The sequence below is a fragment of the Phymastichus coffea genome, unplaced genomic scaffold (assembly GCF_024137745.1).
Source record: "Phymastichus coffea isolate CEN01 unplaced genomic scaffold, Cenicafe_Pcof_1.1 PCOF00385, whole genome shotgun sequence".
Lineage (NCBI taxonomy): Eukaryota > Metazoa > Arthropoda > Insecta > Hymenoptera > Eulophidae > Phymastichus > Phymastichus coffea.
The window spans coordinates 1,432-18,266 of NW_026707196.1; the positions used below are offsets into that span (position 1 = coordinate 1,432).

The window sequence follows — 16,835 nt, forward strand, 5'->3', positions numbered from 1 at the left end:
GTTGCTACCCAGCAAGTCTAAGAAACATTTTTAAACTTCCTACCAGTACAGTAAGTTATTCACCTATGTATGTAAGTCACGCAAAGTACTACGAATTTTAAATAAGATTATTTTCATACGTCAAGTCAAACGGAAAGCAAGAAGAGTTTAACAAAAAAGAAGGAAATTGAATTTCAGCTAAACAGCAAGAATAAATATTGTATATTTGATAAGTTCAACTTTTACACGTTAATGGGTTAATTTCTTTTGATCCGAAGAATCGATCGATCCGACAGACGCACCATTGAGAGGCAGCGAATGAAAAATATTTGATCGCGAGCAATGTAGGTCGTCCGATTGATCCATCGATCAAATCAAACATACATATGCACGTTGCTCACTGCAAAAATCTTTCCTTTCGTGTTATTTATCTGATAATTAACTAAAGTACTGAACGAAAGCTCCAAGATCGCGTTATACATACGCACTGGCGAATTTAAAATTCAAAGCGAACGAGTGTAACCCCCAAAAAAACTTACGTATTCACGGTATTAGAATTGCAAAAAATGAAGTTTTACGCGAAACCTTGAGAAAAGTTTTACATGTTTTGCGAAGTGGAAAGAAAAAATGGCGTTTAGAGTGATCAGCTTATTTGTTCTCGCGCGAATAAAAACAGCCATTTGGAGTTTATATATAGGTAAAAACGGGCAGTGATGCAAGCGTTTACACCTTGGCGATGATATAAGTAAACAACTCTCGAACGAACGAGCAACACTTTGCCGGTAGAGTGCCAGCCTATCTTTTGGTCGAGGCGATCTTGCATTCTACGGATAAATGCCTGGCTTGTTAAAGAGTTATTTTCATAGCCGATATTCTCGTCAATTTTCTTTTTTTTTTTTCATCGCGCGTGGTGCTTTGTAATTTGTTGAGCCAACAATTCCATTGTGCTAGCCGTGACTAAAGTCGGCGTACAACTTTAAACGAGCTCGTCCGAAGCGAGCAAACAAAAAATAAGGTGGGGGCAGTTTGCGCTTGGTATATCGTCTGTCAAATCGACCTACTCTTGTGTTTACCATCAGGTGCTCGCTCAACTCGTTTTTTGTACGTACGCGTATGTGCGTGTGTTTTCTTCTACCTCGAGCGAAGCTTGACATTCTATCCTCGGCTTGATTCCTCGTGTATTGATTTGTACGTGAAATTGAATTAAAATAGACACATGTATTAAAGGGACATGGCAATGGCACGAATGATTATAACCTTGAACGCGGCTAATCAGCTGAAAATCGAGCGATTCGCAGTATCCAAAGGACATCCGTTATGATTTGAAGTGAAAGCAAGCGGGCACTCGGGAAAGATGCGGCGAGCTAGAGCCCAACTCGGCAAATCTCCGAGCAGAGTTGACGACGCGAGTGCCTTGGGAGGGGTAAGGAGAGAGCGAAGAGAGCTCGCCGAGCGACGACAGCAGCGCCTATAATACGACGAAAAGGGGCGTCGTCGTCGGTCGGCCGTGCCAACACCCTCGCCAGCAGTAGCGTCAGTAGTGGTAGTAGCAGCAGGGCGCGGCTCAATCAATTTAGCCCGGGTCGGGGGTGCGCCGCGCGGCAACAGCCAGCGCGAGAGATTATTAGCTGCCGCTCTCCTTCTCTCTTGCTTTCCGTTCGTCCTGCTGTGCGTTCGGTCGGCGCTGTGGGAAATGCTCGCGCGAATGTCGCCCCCGCGCGCGGGACTTGGGATGGACGGCGCGACGGTGGTATCGAGCAGCCAGCGGCGCGCGCCACAGCAGCGACTCGATAATCTAGCCTCGAGCATTGCGCATGGCTGGATTTCCAGGTGAGTCCATTGTGCACGAGTCGACCCGGGCGATCGTTGCTTTCTCCGAGGGCCGCCCTCTCCGAGCAGTCTCTGCCAGTTGAACGCTGCGTGCTTCTGCTCGCGAGGGCTTGCTTATTTCATGACGTGGCTGCGTGCATCGAGCTTGCAATTAATCGATCGGCACTTGATTTGGAGTCGCCTCGACTGTCCGACGTTCGTTAGTTCTCACTCGGCTCGAATGCGTACAGGGGGTATCCGTTGATAACGCTCACGCTTGAACTTTAAATCTTTCAGGTTCGCAGACAACAATAGAGATGAATGTCAACGAAGCCGAACTATAATTGATCGTTGAGCGACTATTCGATCTATCTGTGCGTATATTTTCGAGCTGAATTCCAAGAAAAATATAGCAGCGCTATTTAAAAAATGACAGTAACGACAGAGCTGAAGGAAATCAAAGAAATGCTGCGCAAGATAATTAGAGACATGACGAAAATAAGAGAAAGCCAGAGGCAGATGAAAGAGGAGATGTACGAAGTCAAAGGCGATCTGCGAAGATTTCGTGATTTATGGAAGAAGGAAAAAGCCGAGATAGAGAACAGGCTGGCAAAGCTCGAGGAGGACAAAGTCAAGAGGGAGCTCGTGCAGAGACTCGTTAGATTCGAGAAAATGGACGAAGCCATCGAACTGAAGGAGAAAAGGTCCATCGGCTTGCCCGGCTCGGAGTCGTCCCTGCGACACAGCGAGCAACTGCAAAAGTGCATCGAGAGTATCGTTAAGAGGGGAAGACAACACGGCAGCACCGTCAATATCGAGTACAAGAAGTTGTGCACCAACGAGAAGAATATGATTCTCAAGGACGGCCAGAGATTGATTAGGCATTTCTTCGGTTCGCGCAAAACTGACCTTTAAAGCGTTCGCCGTTATTGTGGCTTCGATCGCTTCTACTAGTGCACAAAGCTGCCTTATGTAAATATTAACTTATTCAATAAATCATTACGTATGAATAATTGTCATTGCACGCCTGAAAATCATCCATCATTCGGCACACTATCACGCAGGATATCCAATACATGCCGTACGCGCGACGGGCTCAAGAGAGATATTTTTAACGGGAACGAGGAGCAGAAAAATAAGCTCCCGTCGACGGAAGGGCTGAGCAGAGATTTTAATGCTCGTTGCATTTCCTTTTATTACGCGCTGCTAATGGAGAATGGGATTGTTTGTCTAAATTACGAGTGCGAATGATGGAGAAGGGGTCGTTACGACTGTCAATCATCTATACCTTAATCGGCCCTTTGTATACACAAAGAACAGCTGTAACGTAATCGCTCATTTTTTATCTTGCTCTCAATGATGAAGGATTATTTCAGACTTGATGAATGAAGGCGTTGGAGCGTTCTCTTCGTGATACGGGTTCATCACGACTCTACCGAAAATTCATTAGACCGTCGAGTTTCATTTTCACGTTGATATTTTTTCAGAGTAAAGCTCTTAAGGAAAAGTGATAAACAAGCTCGAAACGAAAATAAAAAAAAAAACAAAAAAATGCGTCAACGAAAAACAACGAAGAATGTTAATTCGCAAGGCTCAGCGGAAGCACCTCGCTGCACGAGGGCAAACTGTATGAAAGAAATAGATCGAATTCATTGTCACACGACGCAAGGAAGAAAGAAAAAATAAAACATTTAGCATGTTGGAAATATCCGTGCTGACTCATTACAGCTTGCAAATTTACGATGATCTCCGGAGACCTTTGTCGAATAGTTCTCTCGTCTAAATATACGGCGCATACTCTCTTTCTCTTTCTCTCCCTCTTTCTCTCCCTTCGCTCGTTCGCGCGCAAGCCGTTTCGCATCAATCTCGAGCCTTCTTCTTTTTCTTATGATATCTCGCTTTGCGGTTTTTTCGAGAAATGAGATTCGGTGTCCCCGACGCTTTGCAAAGCGATGATTATTTATCGGTGGTCTTGTGGTCAAATGGAAACTTTGGAGACCGAGTAATAATTTCATTTTCGAAATTGGATCGAAAGGGTATATAGATCCGCGCAGTGCGCGCACGTGTCAAAACAAAACATATTTTTCATTCCTGTTGACGATACGATTCGACTAAAAGTTCAACAGTTGCAATGAGGTGAAATATGCTTTTAAGTAGGTCAAATCGACATCGATACTCTGTGCGTCACATGCTTGATCAAACATCCATGACTCATGCACTTCCATGCGCAGCAGCCGTCGATGGAAATTGGAAAAGCGCTTGGGAAAATGAAAATGTTGCAAGGACAATGGCAACCGAATAGATGTATATGTGTGTTTGCCCGACGCGAGAATGAAAGAGAAGCCCAGCGCTCGCTGCGGAGCAGTGACAGCTGAAAAATTAAAAATAAGCATGGTTGAACCGCAACAGCAGCGGCGGAGATAAATTTTCGATCCGTTAAACTCAATTACGCGAGGAAATCCGGCAAGAAGAGGGACCGAGTACACAAGCGCATATATCGTGGAGTAGTACATTTTTCTTGTCCCTCGCTGTCTCGAGAGTGGATGACGAAGAGAGAAAGAAAGAGAGGGACGAACGCGAAAAGGGTGACAAATTGAATATTTATTCATAAGCCCTTTGAAAGTCTCTGCCAAGAGGCATCGGAGTTCATTTCGATTTTCGGGCAATAGAATTAGCATTGCATTTGTATTTATGGAAAATGGCCGATGCGATACGATCGACCAAGGCGATCGGCCAGACCGATCTCTCTCTCTCTCTCTCTCTCTCTCTGCGCGCAGCACGCATAGACCAAGACCGAGCCATTGTGCGCGGCTGCTCCCGCCGCGCCTTTGTCGCCCGCGTTATGTCGTTCCGTTGATCGCGACGCTTTCCCTCCTCGGCAATTCGCGCCAAAGCACTTTTCTCGATGCCGTGCTGCTCGCCTCGGCCCGCAGAGGCGTCGCTCGCTCTCCGAAGTTCATTTGAATACACAATCGGATACGCAAACTCCGCAACGCGCACGCGATATACTGTTTCGCGCTTTTGTCGCTGCAGCGCCTTCTACCTAACTGCTTATTTTCTTGTTATTTTTCGAATGCGCACTTCTCGTGCGTATGCCCGTGCAACGGCGAGGCGCGCCTCAAATTTTCTCCCAGATCAGAATTGAATCTTCACTAACGAAGCAACTTGCCGGAGGCCGAAACGAAATAAAGGAGGAAACAAGTGTTGGCTCTCATACATAACCGCTCTTATAACTGTCAAAAGTTAATCCCGAGCCGACTCTCTGGCACCTTCGGGGCTCTCGCGGCGCAGCATGCGAAGGTAATTACGTTGCGCGACGAGGAGGGCGGCTCGCACATACGTCCTCCAGCCGCCTGCTCCTCCTCCTCCTCCTCCTCCTCCTCCTTCGCGCGGAGAGAGAAGACGAGCTGGCCGCAAGCGCGACGATCGACGACCGATGCTCGCCTCGCAAGCGACACGTCGTTCGCTGTTTGTCCGCAATGCCGCGGATTTACCGTGGACGATCCATATCGCGCCTCTCTCAAAGAAAAGGCGCCACCGCGATCATCGGGCTCACGTCGCGGCGAGAAGAAAACGAGCCGCGCAATTGACGTCGCCGCTCCGTTCGTATAATCGATGCGCGAGGACAGCGGCGCAATAGCGCTCGTTTCATTAAGAGCGCGTATCGGTATAGTTTTATACGGCTGGATATCTATACTTAGGGCGACGACGGACTGAGTTTTGCATTCGTATGCGCATCGAGTGGACGGTGACTTGGCGCTATCTTTAACTTGCTAATGCCGACTTTTCATCCTCCGTTTTTCTTCGTTCTTTTCCTCTGTATGCTAATCGCTCGAACAGCGCGATCGTCGTCGTCGTCGTCGTCGTCGTCGTCGTCGTCGTCGTCGTCGTCGTCGTTGTCGTCGTCGTAGCGTGGTCGTCGTCATTGCGCCGATTGGCATTCACGCGCGCTGTCGCTTAGACACTACTTTTCGTGTAATTCAGCTGACGACTATTGCAAATCGTGCGACGAATGCGACTGACAATGCGCGATGGAACCAATCTATGTGTTACTGATGAATACAATAGGCGTTTATTTCCGAACACGGGTCGCTCGCGATTAATTCGCGTTCGCACATTTATTAATTAAACGCCTTTTGCTCGCGCTTAAACCGGTAGACGGAATAATTGACTCCATTCTATTTTTTTTTCCTAAGTTTTACATTTTTTTCTCGAATCAAGCTTCTTGAGTGTAACATATGTTCGCTGGCATAAAGTCAATGAAATTCAGCGATGTAAATTAGATAAATAAGTTTATTAGCGGTGAATTTTTTTCTTTGACGCATCGTATTCGTCATTGAAATAAAATATGGACGTAAATAAATTGTTAATAATCGTTTCGGAAATAATTCACGAGATATATCTTTCATATAATGAGCCATTATTAAACTAATATCAGTGTAGCAGTTGTTCAAGTAAACTGTCAAGCATTAATCGATTTACAGGCGTACAGCCATTGAAAACTGAAACTTGGTACCCAAATGATCGTTGCTCGTTGAAAGAAGAATCGAGAACGTCGGTTCCCAACTTTGGGCAATAAATCAATTTTGGCCTCACTTGCTTATCAGAGGCTCTTGTTCGCTTGCGATTTTCGTATAGCGTGCCACGCACTAAACATGCACCCAAGTCTCTTTGCATCGCAAAATCAACCTGCTTTGCAAAGAAAAAAATAAAAAGAGAAGCCATTATACGCATTTTTCTCAAGCTCCGCGAAGTATAAACGTGAAATACGCGCTATTCCCAAACGCGCACGAAGAAAGATAAAAAAAAAAACAGAGCCGTTGACGAGCAAGGAAAGCCATATACGTGGGCTTTTCCCTCATACGCGTAAATATCCAATGGGACATAAAGTTGGAAGGAATGCCACGCAGGGAAAAGGGCTTTTTTTTTCTTGTCGGGAAAAGCCGACCGATGGACTCGGGTCGTAAATTAATCGGAGAAAGAGCGTTTACCCTTTGAGAGGGGTCAGTGTCACGCTCGGCGCGCTTAATATTTGGACTCCGCGGGTTCGTTGACTCCGAGGAGACGGCAGGCGGCGGCGTCGCTCGCTGCTATATATACCGAAGGCGCGCGCAAGTCCGCTCGCGACCGACCGGTTGGTCCACCTTTTCGCCTTCCTTCGTTCCGTAGCGCTCGCCTTTTCTCTCTCTCTCTCTCTCTCTCTCGTTGCGTTTTCGCTCGCACGCGCGCCTCCGCGCCGACGTCTGCTGCCTTGGGCTTTTGATTTTTCGCCTATTCGCCTTACGAGCGTCGACTGCAATTGGTCTCGATTGACGAGCTACTCGACCGAGCGTGAGATATATTGGTCTAATTAGGATTTTTTTTCCTTTGGTTGCACCGGGATACTGTTTTCGCGGCTGCAAAAACGCAAATAAACCATTTAACGCGATTACAGCGTGGATCCTCGTGGCGATCCCGCAACGAGGCGAGCCTTTCAAAGTCGAGCGTTTCGAGCCCCGCGGTGAAGATCCGAACGAAGATTGCTCGTAATTGCAGTCGCGCTCAATTGAATACTCCGCATTTCGCCCATTATTACACGCTCGGTCGGGCATCGAATTCATTTTTCGACGCTTATTCTCGACGAGCAACAAAATGCAAGGTGATACATATTCGAGCGCGCCGAGTCGGGGCATAATCATCGCCAAGTCTAATCGTTGTTTACGAGATGCGCTCTACGCTGGGCATACCCTTGAAGGATATGGCCGGTTTTCGTGGCTTCGGAAGACCGAGACGAGAACGAGCTGCCTCCCGGCTGTGATAACGGTAAACGAGCGCGCCAACAGCTGCCGCAGTTGCCGATTAGCGCACGACAATGTTGCATGTTTTATGGACGATATCGAGACGTAGATTTCTCAATCGTCCACGAATAGATGTTGCTCGAGTGACTTATACGTGCGGCTCGTGTGTCGAAATATTTGTATTTTTATCGCTCTTGTCAACGGAAGATATTCGAGAGCGCAGCTTTCTTCCCCGCAAACCTCATCCACGTTTTCGCGTATTGCGTAAAAACGATTTCGCAAGCTTCGCCATCGTAGCCGCAAACGATATATATATTTTGCACGCGAGTAGTTTTGATTTTGAAAGCTATTATTAGGAGTGAGTCGGGCACGCGCGTGTTCGTCCCACGTGAAAAGCCAAACCTGCGAGACCATTATTTTTTTTTTCTTTCTTTCTCTCGATTTTGCAACCTTCGTTCCAGCGTTGTCCTGCATACCTGCTCCTTCGCCAATTCACAGCAAGGAAACGTAAAGTCGCCCAATCGAAAACGAACAATAATAATAATAATAATAATAATAATAATAATGATAATAATAATAAAAATAATAATAACAATAATAACAATAATAATAATAGGAAGAAGGTTCGTGCATTAAAACCCGCGTCCATTTGAATATGTATAACCAAGCATATATGCGAGGTCGAAGGCCAAGCGAGCCTACATATTCAACGGGTAGCATCACACACGCGTACATACGTTCGCTTCCGCTAGCACGCAGGCACACGCGCGTTGGCGCGCGGACGACGCCGCACGTATATACATCCTGCGAGCGCTCCTCGCGGATTGACTCGTAATGCCGAATCCTTCTCGTCGGCGAGCTCGCGCAGGATCGAGCCGGCGAGGATGAGCCCGACGAAGCCCGCCGTCGTGGTCGATACCGTGGCCTCTCCCGCTGCGCGCCTGATGCCCCCGCCGTGTACGCCAATGCTGCGTCGACGCGCGCGAGCTTCTTCCGCTGTGCGGACATTTGCGGCTCGCACCACCGACTCGCCAGCGCCGGCATCGTCGTTTCCCGACGATCGTACGCCGTGAGATTGCGATTGGGCGTTACGAACGCAGATGGACGGCGGATCCAAACTGATCGAGGAGGGAAAGCCGCGAGCAAGCCAATCGAGACTCGAATCTTCGCAGATGAAGCTACGGGTTTTCAGCTTGAATGGCATGCAGCCTGGGTTCGCCTATCAGTTTGACTTTGGGAACCAAACGTTCCATGGGTCCCGATAAGTCGACGGGAAGATAGGAAAGAAAGGAAAAAAACGAGATAGCGTTGCATATGCGATGCGGTAATTTGTAAATTCAACTCGGAAACTGACGCAGCACCGCGAGGCGCGGCTTGAAAAATAATTTGCTGGTTGGCAAATCGCGAAAGAGAGAGAGAGAGAGAGAGAGAGAGAGAGAGAGAGAGAGAGAGAGAGAGAGAGCAATCGAAAGAAATGGCGCGCGGTCGTGGTAGCTGGAAAAAAACAGCGAGAAATAACGAGAGCGCGATGAGCGAGTCCTCGAACCGCCGCCGGGGGGTTATCGGCGCTCTTCCGCGCACGACGACGCCGATGACGAGGGCGCGCCACGGGTCAGCGCCGCCGGCCGCGTAAACAGCCGCGGCTATCTCTATCTCCGCGAGCTTTTTTGCTCTCTCGACGAGCCGTGTAAAGCGCGGCGCGCAACGTCACCGCATCGACCGGCGGGCGGCCGCTTCGCTGCTCTCCTTCCTCCGCGCTCGCTTTTCGAAAGTCCGCGCGCCCGCGCGCGATTACAATCGACCGCGTATCGCCGGCCCGTAACTGCGCCGACGAATGTATACCGAGTGAAATTGCGTGTCGGCCAACGCGAGAATCATTAATCTGCGCGCGCGAGAGGGAGAAAAATTGGCTTTCGAAAGTTTTTAATCGAGAAGCGCACGATAACGGCAAACGCGAAACGAGAACGAAATATAGCTCTCGCTCGCACCTTCGACATTTTCATTACTCTCGCTCGACGCGAGCGCCGCCGGGATCGAGGGATTAATTAAGCCGGCGAAACCATCGCGCTAAATCACTCGAGCGTATCGCTGAAATTTATGAAAGCGTCGCTGTCGATCTTGGACGTCGAAAAATCGACGCTCTCTTTATTTCTTTCCTCTTGCCGGCGCCTGGTTTTCCACGGCCGAAGCGGCGCGGGGGTGTAACGTTCGTTAACGCGAGCGGATCGAGAAAGAACAACGAGAACGTCCCTGCCTTTTTTTTCCATCGAGAGCTCGGAGAACGACACGAGATCGGGCCGCCATTTTGCTGGAGAGCTTGCGATGTCGGTCCATCGGCAGAGAGGGGGATGCTGTGGCTGGGGGGCGTGGGTAGACGTCATCCCCTGCAACTTTTGCGCGCACGCTCGGGCTTCTCCTTCACCACACCTACTCTTGCGCCACGGTGCTTCGGGAGTCCCTGCACGGAAATGTCTCCTCTCCTCGGTTCTATTTCCTCGTCGTTTAACGCGCCTACGCTACTACAAGATTTTCATTTAATTAAAAGAAAAATAAAAGAGACAACTGCTCGCACTGGCATTCGAATCGGGGATTAATGATGTGTACCGCCCCGACATAAAAATCGCATTAACGATATTAAACACGCCTCGGCTACGTGCAGTCGGCTCGAAAAGAGACACCAAAACGAACAGTTAGAGAAAATAAGAAGAAGAAGAAGAAGAAGAAGAAGCAAAAAAAGACAATTGTGCAAATAACTGCACACAATCCCATTAAGCCTCGCGCTCGTCTCCTATATACAGTCGCCCGCAAGCTCATTAAATCCGACCAACTAGACTAGTTAGTCTTCAGTGCGCGACTCGCTCGTAAAAAGCCCAATGCAAAGTCTTTTGGCCGTACTGCAATTTGCAGCCCTTCTCTCCGGCGAGGCACGGAGAGGGGTGAGCGCGAAACGAGGCTACACGCACGCAGACAACAGGCGAAAGACGAGCCCGCGCGAATTTCAATTTTTAATCGCGTTAAGGCATAAAGTCGCGTGTGCGCTCCGACGGGAGCGCTCATTAATTAACTTTATTTTAGCGGGACATGCGATTCGGTATACGTCATGCGCGAGATCGATCGCGCGCGCACGCGCGCTGGCTTTTGCTTCCTTCGTCGTCGCGCGAGTAGCCTAATTTGCCGCAGCTGCGTTGTGTCGCTCGAATGCGGGGAGGCAGGTGAAATATCGAGACGCGCGGCGTGCTCTCGGGGTGGCTGGGCTCTCTTTCTCCTTTCGCTGTCACGGCTAATTGCCTTCGCTTACCAAGTTCTGTTGACGATGGGACACTCGACGAAACGTTTGATTAATTACCGGTACCTTCCGAGCAAATCAGTGAATTGGGACGAACCGTATCGACAATTCCACGACCAAAATTGAAAGAAGTCGCCAGAATTACAATATATAATTATGTCTCTTCGATCGTGAATAAAATTTAACAATTTTGGGCAAAAACGTATGAATTCGCGGCTCTCTCTCGCCATAATCGACAGCTGTTATCTCTGCGCGCCATCGAAAAAATTTTCCCCCAGTGAAATTCAATGTAAGAACGCGCGCAAAAGAGAGAAACGCGCGACGACGCGCCATGCGAGAGGAATTGGGATGAGTGCGCGCTCGAGGCGAGGCGAGGAGGCGACGAGGAGAGAGAGAGAGAGAGAGAGAGAGAGAGAGAGAGAGAGAGAGAAACCGGCTGAGCAGGGTGCGGTCTTCCCCGGAATCGATATGTACAACGCGATGACGACCACGACGACGAGGCAAAGCCAACTCGACTCCGATCCCCCTTTTCTCGCGACCAGACTCTCGTTCTATATTCGTCTATAAGCTTCTACATCTTGGAGCTGACGATACCAATGCCTACCGCGCTTTTCTTTCCGATAATTGAAAATTCATCGCTCGTGCCCTGACTTCCGTGTTGAGCATTCGTCTTCTTTTCATGGAAGTTATGTTTGCCCTTCTAAGCTTCTTCACGGGCCTTTTCGTTGGCGCACACTTTACTGGTGGGCTTTCAAACTGAATTAATATCCGTCGCGAGATGTACTTTTTTCTTTACACTTGAATATGAAAGATTGCAGCAATTTTATTACTATTGGCTGCGCATAATACGTTACACTAAATTATACGAATACACGAATTAAAATTATTCAAAGAGCAACAATTAAATAGCTCGGAATGAGATTTTTCAAAATAAAGCTTGACGAAGAAACGAAAGAGAAAACGAATACGCTTCCAAAACGAGCCTATGAAGAATTCCCATCGCGTCGCAAAGGATATCTCTGAATAATATAACTGGAATACGGTTTCACGATTAAACTACTTTCCAAAATCGATGGGACCGAGAATATCGAACACGCATGAGGATTCTTGCTGGAAACATCTCGGCTTTCTCTTACTTACAATTTGATGTTCCGAAATTCTCAGATGATTCTGAAAAAATGATGCACCTTTTTTTAATTAGTTCGTTTTTGAAACGTTTCGTTGGCAGAAGCTTTCACTTTTATCACTCTTTGACAATCAGTATTTACACATTAATAATGATCATATATGAAAGCAATTCAGTTGCAGTGAAAGAGTTATCTTGAATAATTATAAATTAGTTGATCCTGGTGTGTATTTTGTATACACACTCGAATTCTTATTACTATACAAATTTATAATATTAAACTTGACGAGACATGAAAAATAAAATCTTTGAAAAAACTAAAAAGGTAAAAATGAACTTGAAAATCATGAGGTTTGTTCTTAGTAATTAAATCTCTATTTTAAGCACTTTTTTGTACAAATACATTTTTACAAATTCATTCAATCTAAATATAAACACCGTAGGGAGTTTATACAAAAGTCCATTTCATATATGAAAACTAGATTTAGCAAGTGCTGTCACCTTTCAGAAAATACTGAAAATGGCTTTCATGATAAATCAAGAAACGTAATATAAACATTATAAAAGATTACAAACGAATCTATAAACAATTACAAATGTATTAATTACATAAATTATATGAATTGTATTTAAAAGAATCAAATTAAAAATTTGAATTATTACAAAAAGAAAGGTAAATCAACGTAATTCAATTCAAGGCAATTTGTTTAATTTTTGCTGAATAAGCGCAAACTGTCTCTTAATTTCAAAAGCAATAACACCCAATGCCATTCCTGCGTTCAAGCTATCAATCTTATTATCTAAAGGAACATTGACTCTGATTCCTTTGTATTCTGCTACTAAGTTGTAAGAATCTTTGCTTATACCGTGTGTTTCACCACCAACAATTAAAATTATATTTCGTTGTGTATAATCTACAGCATAGTATGGAACCAAAGGAAAATCAGGTTTTATAAATGAAATTTGTCTACTTTTATGCTTATTATTAGTTCTCTGTGATTTTGTTCTTTCATCATCATTTTCTATGTCTTTACCAATGATTTCTTCAAAATCTTCTTCAGATTCTGTTGGATCCTCATCAAAGTTATTAGTGCTATTGTCAGCTACAAAAACGTTAACTTGGTCTTTTATCAATGATTTTATATCAGGCCAATCTATTGGTCCATGAATAGGTATTCTGAAATGTGCTCCTGCTGCACTCCGCAAAACTTTACTATCCCAAAAATCAACGCAACCTGTAAAATGGTGTAAATTAGTATTTCAATATTTCATGATCAATATCAAAATTAAAGATGCCATTTACATAGCTAAAAAAACAAACCTTTTGTTAACACTACTTTATCACATCCAACTCCAGCAGCTGCTCTCAGTATTGAACCCATATTCCCAGGATCTCGAATATTATCACAAATAATTGTAATAGGTAAACAATTTTCAGCTTTGGATTTTGGCTTAGGTTTATCAAATATTCCTGTGAATTTATAAAAGTAGTAGAAGTATTTATTGAGATCTTGAAACATTAAAGAAACTAAGTTTGTTAAACTTACCCATGACACCAGGTGATGTAGTCAAAGTTGAATACATTTGAATCGATTGATATGGCACTTTGTAACATTTTATGTTGTCTAAAGGAATATCAATTTTCTTTACGTCCTCCCATCTGCTAAAAATAATAAATTCAGGATGTAGACCAGCTTCTACAGCATCTTTGATAAAACGAACTCCTTCTACAAGTATTTGATCTTGCTTCTTTCTTCCTTTTTTAGTTTTCAGATTCATTATAAGAGAGCTATATTTTTGAAATAATATTTGTATACTTTAAACTGCAAATACTCATTATTTATGAAGTCACAGATTATAATACTTACGAAACTATTTTATCATTTTCATCTAGTTTTGTGTAAATCACCTTCTTATCTCTAATCATACCTTCCTCTTGGATATGTTGGTTACTTTTCTTTTTACTTTGAGACTTCTTTACTTTAGCTTTCTTCAAGTCAACTTTTTGAGAGTCAGTCTGAAATTGTTCATCATCCAAGTCATCTGAACTTTCAAATTCATTGTAGCCTCCATCTTTGCTTCTAGGAATGTTTACTTCCTCTAAATGAGCAAATTCTTTTTGATAATCTTGAGCTTTTTGTCTTATCGAGCGGGATTTTATTTTCTTTGGTTGCTTTGGAGCAATATTATTTACATTGACGTCAAAAAGTTCATCTTCGTTAACAATAGTTGCATGTCTAGGATGAAATCTACTGTAACCTCTCGTCTGAATGTTTAAAAGTGTTTCGCGGCTGACAGCATGAGTTATGCCACGCAAATTCCTCACAGTTAGTTGAAAACTTTTGAACATTTTTTTATAGTCAAGGATGAATGAATAAGTCCCTGAATTAATATTAATAATGAATTAATATTAATTCATTAATATTAATTAAATTGCTCTTTCCAAACATCCATTTAGGTTAGATTATTAAGAATGTGAATCGATTGATAGGTATGTTAGTTTCGTACCTACCGTACACTTGATGAATTTAACATCAGTATTATTCTCAATTAGCGATATTTACGAGAATCACATATTATTCACACAGTTCTAAGAATGAATTCTTTTACATGTATTGAAAACGTTCACTTCAAAATATACAAACTTACAATTGCCGACCGCATGTGCTTATACCACGTGACAAATCGGCATCCGCTCGTAACTCGCGCGTAAAATTTAATCGTTTTAAATAGTGATATTTTGAAGTTTCCTTAAGAACGTGATAAAATTTGTCCTAAATACGGATATCGTCATAAAACTGTTTTTATTCTAAAGTACATCAAATAGGTTTCAAATAATCCAAATTTTCTTTATTTCAAAAAAATCTCAATCACAGTCCCCACGAAGTAACGGTTTGCATGACATCTTACTTTTTGAAAAATTTTAGTTTGTCACGCTTTTCTGAGCGTTGCCGTGATCGAAAATCATCTTAGGAGAGCTTATTTAAGAAAATATTTAAATATTTAAAGAGCTTATTTAAAAAAACGAAGACGTTTAAATCTGTTTATCTTTTATTTGAAAACCAGATTTTCCAAAATGAGAAATTTCTTTTTCTAATAAAATTTGAAAATTCGAAATATGAAAAGATAATTTTTTTGAAAAATGACTCCGACCAGTCCAAAGCACAAATTCCAGCGCGATGGAAAGCTATATTATAAATAAAATATATACAAATGGTACAATATAGGATGATATATAAAACATATTGCAGCGGAGTACTAAATGGAAAAAGTTTCATAACGATATGATTATAATAGGCTACATTTTACACCACCGCCATTAAGAAAAATTTAAAAATCGTTATTAGACCTCCGCTAGTCACTTTAATTTGTGTTGAATTTTTTACACTATGCTTATTTAAGTTAATTATAAATATAATTTAACGATATTGATGGCCTTTATTAAAAACTATTTTAATCTTCATAAATACACTATAGCGAAATTCCAAATGTATAATAATTGCAGCAGATGCATTGAATTAAATGTAAGTAATTCATGTATAATAATTGATATACAGTGAATTACTCAAGTACTTTATTTATTAATAATTTTTCGGAGGAGTTGCATAAAATTGAAAGAAAACTTCATATTGTGTTTTTTACCAGCTATATTTAAGCTTTTTATTCAAATTTGTTATTTATCTTATTCAAAATAAACTGTAAAATGTCATTATAGCAATTTAGGTCATAAAATGAAAATATCAAGCTGAATAGCAAAGATGAATATTTGTAGCGCTTCATATATATTCATCAAAGGAATAGTTCTTTTTTCTTGCCAGATACTCTTAGAAAGATATTTTAAGAGCGGAATAGGGTGAGTGCACCAGTGCCTGACCACCTAGTATACGAATTTTAACTTTATAATTAATCAATTTCTATAATTTAAGAAAATAATTAGTTTGATACTACTGTATAGATTCTTTTAGAACCATTTGAACTTGTTTTGTTACATAAAAATATCAAATCTATTTATATTTAACACATTTTTTTTATTTAACACATTGTAAAAGTGGTCGGGTACTGGTACGTCAACCTTTTTCATTCAGACCATTAACCGACCATGAAACAAACGCAAATAATTGGACTTCTTTTTCTTTTCTTCGGTCGTATAAACTATCAAACCTGTGCTGCAGTATACGTTGAAAAAATATTGATATTACTTTTTTTCCTTTGGTATTTCAAAACATTATACAGCTTTAATGATCCCGTAGTTGACACATTGATTGCTATGATCGTCGGGAATCGGTACACTTATCTTATATCTATTCATGCATCAGTTGTGCATATTTTATTTGAGTTAATTATTTATTTTTATACATTTCTTATCAGACCCAATTCATACTCGCGCGGAATATAAATTGTGAAATATCGTCTGCAACAACTGCACTCGCATAGTCTATGGAAAATAACATAACCTTGTTCAGGTGATCAGCGGCTAAACGAATGTATCACGGAACAGTTTCCGTGGTTTAAGAATAAAACATTAGAAATCATATATAAACTCTGAAAAGATAGTTTATGAATAGCTTAGAATATCCTATTTGAAAGCCATTAACATGTTTTCTCGAACAATATTGTCTTGTCTTTGTCAAACAGGTGACTGATTCAATGTAAACTTTCAACTCTAGGAGAAACTAATTTAATTGTTTAGTTTTATTAATATATTTGAATGTTATTAGGTAATCCATCATGCACCAATCCTCTTGGAATTTCTGTACAAATGGCTGGACTTAGATATTTTCCTCCTCCACCAGTTTATGGTAAGTACCAATAGATGTGTTGTCAAAAAGTGTAACATTTTGTATTTTTATTTTTATTT

At 42.8% G+C, this 16,835-nt stretch overlaps 2 protein-coding genes across 5 annotated transcripts; one reads left to right on the forward strand and one right to left on the reverse strand.

Annotated features, from left to right (window-relative positions):
- Window positions 1-1,543: 1,543 nt before the first annotated feature.
- On the forward strand, window positions 1,544-16,751 carry LOC131675011 (uncharacterized). 3 transcript variants are annotated; one of them, XR_009302977.1, is made up of 3 exons: window positions 1,544-1,809; window positions 2,086-2,760; window positions 16,696-16,751. XR_009302977.1 is itself a non-coding variant. In XM_058953793.1 (2 exons), exon 2 carries the CDS (start codon window positions 2,218-2,220, stop codon window positions 2,701-2,703), a length of 486 nt encoding a protein of 161 aa, XP_058809776.1. In that variant the 5' UTR covers window positions 1,544-1,809; window positions 2,086-2,217; the 3' UTR covers window positions 2,704-2,780. The 3 variants fall into 3 exon arrangements, 1 of the variants encoding a protein (XP_058809776.1); XR_009302978.1 differs by lacking the exon at window positions 1,544-1,809 and adding an exon at window positions 1,841-2,004; XM_058953793.1 differs by lacking the exon at window positions 16,696-16,751 and having other exon boundaries at window positions 2,086-2,780.
- On the reverse strand, window positions 12,342-14,626 carry LOC131675010 (rRNA methyltransferase 3, mitochondrial-like). Of its 2 annotated transcripts, XM_058953791.1 has the most exons (5): window positions 14,490-14,626; window positions 13,846-14,359; window positions 13,525-13,766; window positions 13,299-13,448; window positions 12,342-13,212 (listed from the first exon to the last, which is right to left on the reverse strand). In XM_058953791.1, the coding sequence occupies exons 2-5, from the start codon at window positions 14,325-14,327 to the stop codon at window positions 12,671-12,673; spliced, it is 1,416 nt and encodes a 471-aa protein (XP_058809774.1). In that variant the 5' UTR covers window positions 14,328-14,359; window positions 14,490-14,626; the 3' UTR covers window positions 12,342-12,670. The 2 variants fall into 2 exon arrangements, with proteins under 2 accessions (XP_058809774.1, XP_058809775.1); XM_058953792.1 differs by lacking the exon at window positions 14,490-14,626 and having other exon boundaries at window positions 13,846-14,483.
- Window positions 16,752-16,835: the final 84 nt, after the last annotated feature.